At 35.0% G+C, this 6,694-nt stretch overlaps 1 protein-coding gene across 3 annotated transcripts in view; it reads left to right on the forward strand.

The window, feature by feature from the left end:
- The window catches only part of LOC138701515 (lysozyme-like), a 50,655-nt gene extending 47,951 nt beyond the window's left edge, over window positions 1-2,704 (forward strand). For all 3 annotated transcript variants that reach the window (XM_069828485.1, XM_069828486.1, XM_069828487.1), the window contains one exon: window positions 1,071-2,704. In XM_069828485.1, coding sequence (XP_069684586.1) covers window positions 1,071-1,253 — 183 coding nt within the window. In that variant the 3' untranslated portion in view covers window positions 1,254-2,704. The remainder of the gene's footprint in view (window positions 1-1,070) is intronic.
- Window positions 2,705-6,694: the final 3,990 nt, after the last annotated feature.

A 6,694-nucleotide genomic window follows, 5' to 3' on the forward strand; every position in this document is an offset into this window, starting at 1 on the left:
ACATCCTTCTGCTCGACGTCTTAGGAACCACGCAACGTTTCAAACACCTCTGGTTGGTTTCTGATGTGCTGACGTCGTTTAATACACGTTCCTGTAGCGTTGCAACGTCTTCAATGGATATTGCATACACTAAGGCCTTCAGTGTCCCCATAACCAAAAGTTCAGAGGAAAATGTGTCAATATTCTATCTTTGACAGTTTTGGGTTTGTAATGTGTGCATTTCCATTGGGAAGAATCAAACAGGGAGAATGTAGGCTATATGTGGGCCGAATATGACGCTAAACGAAGTGTCAACGAAGTGGTGTCATGCTTGCGGAACTACATAGATGCACAGAACTTTTAGCCTACAACTCATTACCGTCACAGGAAAATGAGGATGATTTCAGCGATGGCAGTAAAGCATTACTCACTGACGTAGTGAGCTAATCTGTGTTCAGTCATTCACTTTGTAATAATAAAATGCTTCTTTAGACATCAGTGTACATATAAACTTCTCATGACACCCACAATTCCTACTAATCATGTCCAAGAATCGAAAAGATGCTAGTCCAGGTCATTTAAACCCTCATTTTCAATCCTGGTTATTCATATATTGACTACTCATTTATTCATTGATGGGTAACCTACTGAGTAGTGCCATTCATAATAATATAGTAATATTTCTTATTGTTTGCGTTATAATGTGACACATATTGAGAATTATTTTCAAGTATATCTCCAAAGAAATAATATTTAACATGATTGTCGAAATATATTTCATAAATAAATTATCTTAGTACGGCTATGTATAACCTAGTATTAACTTAATATCACTGTAGTAACTTATTCCCTGTACAACGTACACCCCTGACTCAGAGCTTCTCTTACCCTCACTCAAACCAGAGCGCTCGCAAAGCGCACTCTGGAGCACAGCAAATTCATATCCTTGCCCGTGTCCTTGACATGCCTGCTCTAGTAGATATGACATATGAATCTTAGGAACAGAATAATTTGACAATAATTGTTATAGTATTCTAATGGAAATGCTCAGTATACATAGTATACAGTACCTTTATACTCTTCCACCACAGGACTGTGATGGTAACGGGAGTGTGGACTGCCACGACTTCGCCCGAATACACTACATGGGAGCTGAAAGCTGCACCAAGGAGGCACCTGCAGACTTCGTCGTATTCCAGCGCACCATGGACACATGCCTGGACGAGATTGGTGCGAGCGACCTCGTGGTGGATAGGGTGAACAAAACGAATTGATAGCCACAAGAGTGGCAAGTAATGAATTCCCGAGGGTTTCAGACGGTAACTTATTCACACAGATGTTCAAATATTTACAGGCAAAAAAACCGAACAATGAAATAATGTCCCTCTGTATTCCTGACAAGAAGGTTCATCATAATCACCAATTTAGATTAAGCTGTAAAGTTTATTTTATGACGTTAAAGCAGTTGATCACTCTTCTGAACCTTATTTACCAAGAACGATAAAGAAATAGTACTTAATAATAAAGTCAGGTAATATAGTAGGGAAAACAGTTCTGAGAAATTTTGGAGGAGAGTGTAGTAGACTAATTAATTATAATACATGAAACACATTTTTATTTTAAATAATAAAATTTGTGAGTTATTTATTATTACATTAAGAAGGCTACAATATACTTTGAAGGAAACAAGTAGGCTAAGCAATATTTACAGAAGTATTTTATGTCACAATCTATATTTTACTGGTTATGAACCAATAAATAATTTAATGAAATGCTGTCGAATGAATGACTTATATAACTTTTAATTATGCTTGCTTGCAAGCAGCTTACAGCAGTAAAATTTTTGGAAATATTAAAATTTTTTCCCCTCCATTATTGTATCTTGTACAGCAATGAAAATTGGTATGTGTAAAACACTGTCCTTCTGCTATACGAAAAAAATATTTTTACGATTTAAAAAAATATATATATGTATATTTAATTCAAAATGTATAGTGATGAAGCGTTTCCCTCATAACTCATAAACTTGTTAACTTTTTCATGTTCTCTCTTTTTTATTTTATTTCTGAAACTCGTGTTTACAATATAATGCTCTTTCAACTACATTCCTTAATAAATAATATTTTTTTTTTATTTTGTGTTAGAAGAAAATACTTATATTTGACCATTTTGAAACATGAATTTATTTTTTATCAGACAACCTATCAAAGAGAGAGAAGTGATCTTGCACCATATTGTAGATATGACATGCATTAATACACACAAGATATTTCATCACATAATGTTGGATAGTTTTTTAGTTATGTGAGAAACGTTTCATCACCACACAGTGAACTGAATTTTGAAAAAAAAAATGTAAATCATTTTCACACAGTGTTGTCTGTTGGTCTAGTTCTCTTTACAACGTATTTGGGTGAAAATATAACACGTCTTTCAATTCTCGCTATTATTATTATTATTATTATTATTATTATTATTATTATTATTATTAGTTTAACGTGAACAGTTACGCTCGATTGTCAAATGCATAAAACATTACGAAATGTTCAACATTTGATGTCAGTTGCTTAGCAACGGCAATGAGATAGTCCCATTATTCTGATGTCGTTTGCTTAGCAACGGATCATTCAGATAAAATACTAATTTCATTGTAAATATTTGTACAGATGTAAGATATATATTCAATAAATAAATAAAGGAAAATAGTAATAATGCAACACATAAATTGCATTAAACTTATTTTACTCTGAATCATATTCACAATCCTTACGAATAAGAACCAATTCCTTAAAAATGTGAATAGGTACCTATGAAAACAACACCCAACCGAGAGCACAAACGTTTCACGCAACTGCACGAATCCTATGAATCCCTTGACACTTTCTTTACTTTTTTACAAATGGCTTTTAAGGAACCCGGAGGTTCACTGCCACCTTCATATAAGCTCGCCACCGGTCTCTATCCTGAGCAAGATTAATCCAGTCCCTACCATCATATCTCATCTCCCTCAAATCTATTTTTGTATTACCCTCTCATCTCCGTCTCGGTCTCCTCAAAGGTCTTTTCCCTTCACGTCTTCCAACTAACACTCTATATGCATTTCTGGATACACCCATACGTTACATGCCCTGCCCTGCCCATCCCAAACGTCTGGATTTAATGTTCATAATTATGTTAGGTGAACAATACAATCCCTGCAGTTCTGCGTTATGTAACTTTCTCCATTCTCCTGTAACTTCATCCCGCTTAGCCCCAAATATTTTCCTAAGAACCTTATTCTCAAACACCCTTAATCTCTGTTCCTCTCTCAAAGTGAGAGTCCAAGTTTCACAACCATACAGATCAACAGGTAGTGTAACTGTTTTATAGATTCAAACTTTCAGCTTTTTTGAGAGCAGATTGGATGGCAAAAGCTTCTCAACCGAATAATAAAGGCATTTCCCGAATTTATTCTGCGTTTAATTTCCTCCCGAGTATCATTTTTTCGTTACTGTTTCTCCAAGATATTTGAATTTTTCCACCTCCTCGAAGGATAAATTTCCAATTTTTATATTTCCATTTCGTACAATATTCTCGTCACGAGACATAACCATATACCGGTACTTTGTCTTTTCGGGAGTTACTTCCGAATCTATCTCTTTACTTGCTTCAAGTAAAATGTCCGTGTTTTCCATAATCGTTTGTGGATTTTCTCCTAACATATTCAGGTCATCCGCATAGACAAGAAGCTGATGTAACCCGTCCAATTCCAAACCCTCTCTGTTATCCTGAACTTTCCTAATGGCATATTCTAGAACAGTCAGTTCCAACTCAGTGCTCCGTGACGTCATAGCGAGCTTCTCTCGTTCTCCGTAGCAATCTAGGTAGACTCTCGGAGCAGACCGCAACGCCAGACCCTATCGAAGCAGTGGTGTATGGCAAACCAGTTTAACTTAGCGTTTACAGTACCTAATAATAATATATTAATGTCTTAGGAGCGAGATAGGTATACGCTACTATACTTAAATAATTTTGGTATCTTAGTGATATTATTTAATGCACTCTGAGTTCATGTGAACACAATTTTTTAGACTAAACTATAGTCGTGGGCGGCTTGGCCTTTTATTAAAAACCCTTTGTGTCAACCCAAGCTAACTGTAGTTATTTAGTAGGTAGGCATATTTTACTTTATAGAAAGTCACCTGATATAACCTAGATATCAGAACTACACGTCTTTAAATAATTATATAAGGTTGAAAATACAAATGAAAATGCAAGTAATTGCACTGACCCTGAAATTTCTGCAAGGTGTTCCAAAATAACTATTTCTGTTGGAAGTGAAGTTGATTTATCAGCTCACAAACCTAGGAAAGAACGATTTAGGAAATTACAATGACCCCAAAAAAACGGCATGTACAAAGTGAAGTATCCTCATTGTCATCTGTAGGAGAAAACAGTCGTGATTCTCAGCTTGCGGGTGGAAATAGCGACCAATTAAAAATGTATGTGATATGTTTTTAACTACCGTAAAGATTTAGCACACATTGTGAAAGGTCAAGCGGATTTACGGGATCGTAGCAAGAAAGGAATGTGATATCCAAACGAACTGAAAACTGTGGCTCTAACGATGTTTTTAAGTCCTGATGTTTATAAGTTTATGCAGTAGGCCTACAATTCTCTGCAACGTGTTTAAAACAAATGACAGAAAAATGGCAGTACTCTCCTGCCCCAAATGAATTTATATTTTCTGGTGTAAAATTTAAAGTGAGTAATTTAAGTGAGATAGAGAAATATTGTCTTAATTTTAGATGACATGTCATTTTTTACTTCATATCGGATGATGCTATAGTAGGATTAGGCAATACAGGTACTGTAGGCCTACAATGAAATGTGTAATCTATGTTTGGCATGAACTGGTAGGTCTACAATGTAGATTCTACATATTTGTGGTTGCTTCATAAATTAATGGGAATTTAAAAAAAATTAAACAGAAGGCATTGCCCGTTTAAATATGGTAGGCTATTCCTTGCATACCGTATACAATGTGATAATATGTAAATATAATTAGTGTCATTATTACGCTATTATCATTACTACTACTACCACTACTACTGTATTTTTCTATTATGTATAATAAGTCCAATTCTGTACCTAATACTTTTTTCATTTTTATATTTCTTTGTGTTACTAGTATGTATAGCAGGCCTGGTTTCGACACGGCTGCCAGCACGGCTTCATAATAATCAAGGGAACCGATATCTACTTTCCTTTCTATATATTACTTATTCTCTACATTACACTATTAGACCTAAACATTCAACCAGAGCTAGTAGCTCTGACAATCCACGATCCGCCGCAGCTCCGAACTCGGCTGACAATTTCTCCGGGCCTCTTCTCTCAGAGGAAAAGCGTGCTCCGACGTCACAACTCGACCAGTTGGTGGTAATGACTGTTCTAGAGCAAAGCTAAAAAGTGAAGGTGATAGTGCATCTCCTTGCTTTACCCCGCAGTGAATTGGAAAAGCGTCAGCTAGAAACTGGCCTATATGGACTCTGCTGTATGTTTCACTGAGACACATTTTAATTAATCGAACTAGTTTCTTGGGAATACCAAATTCAATAAAAATATTATATAAAACTTCTCTCTTAACCGAATCATAAGTATTTTTGAAATCTACGAATAACTTATATACTGTACCTTTTGTACCCCTAAAGTTTACTCCCATTTTTTCTTCAATATCTGTCGAATACAAAACATTTGATCAATAGTTGATCTATTACGCCTAAAACCACACTGACGATCTCCAATAATTTCATCTACATAAGAGGTTAATCTTCGCAAAAGAATTTTGTGCGAGATCGTGCGTATTTGCTTGTTTTCCGCACAGAACCAATACGCGGTAAGTGTGAAATACCACATTCAGTATTCCCAACGTAACACAGTAACAATTTCCCTCTTCTTACCGCTTAAGCGCGACATTCATTTTACTGCTTTAGGCTTTTAACATATTATTTTTAGAGACGTTTAACATAGTAATAATTGTAAATTGGAAACTTACCACTGCAATTTCACCTAAATTGTAATGTTAATTATTGTTTTTAAATATTTGCAAAAATTAAGTAAAGTCTACTATTCCATGAAACTTATTGCATTCCTGATACAAGTAACATTAAGGAAGCCGTGAAAAAATCAACAAGATTCCAGATGCCGATGTTATTACTGCAATATGTTATATAAATAATATTGTTAAAATATTAAAATGAAAAATAAATCATTACATAACCTTACCGTTTGTTTTAAGTTCGCATTTATAGACTGGGGGGAAAAAAAGACAGACGTATATCACGGCCTGCTGGAGTATAGTAAACACAGAAACCATTTTATAGCAACAATGTTGAAGAAAGATATTTTGGTGTTCCGAAGTTGCCGTCATTAAACAGAAACCAAGATGGAGATTTCATTGCAACTAATTAGAAATTCGTCTTTCAGGTATGTAATAAACGATCTTCGCACAAAATAATGTACGATACACGAGCGGTATGTTTGTTTTCATGTTCTCGGAAATTAAAAAAGCTCAACTACGTTTCGCTTTTTCAATCTTTTCCTCGACCATGAAAACGTCAACATACCGCTCTTGTAACGTATATTACTATTGTACAACATTTTGTATGAAGTCAATAAAAGTGATATTCCTCGAAAGTTACTACAGTTATTCTTTTCCCCCTTCTTAAAGATA

This window comes from Periplaneta americana, chromosome 6 (assembly GCF_040183065.1).
Source record: "Periplaneta americana isolate PAMFEO1 chromosome 6, P.americana_PAMFEO1_priV1, whole genome shotgun sequence".
NCBI lineage: Eukaryota > Metazoa > Arthropoda > Insecta > Blattodea > Blattidae > Periplaneta > Periplaneta americana.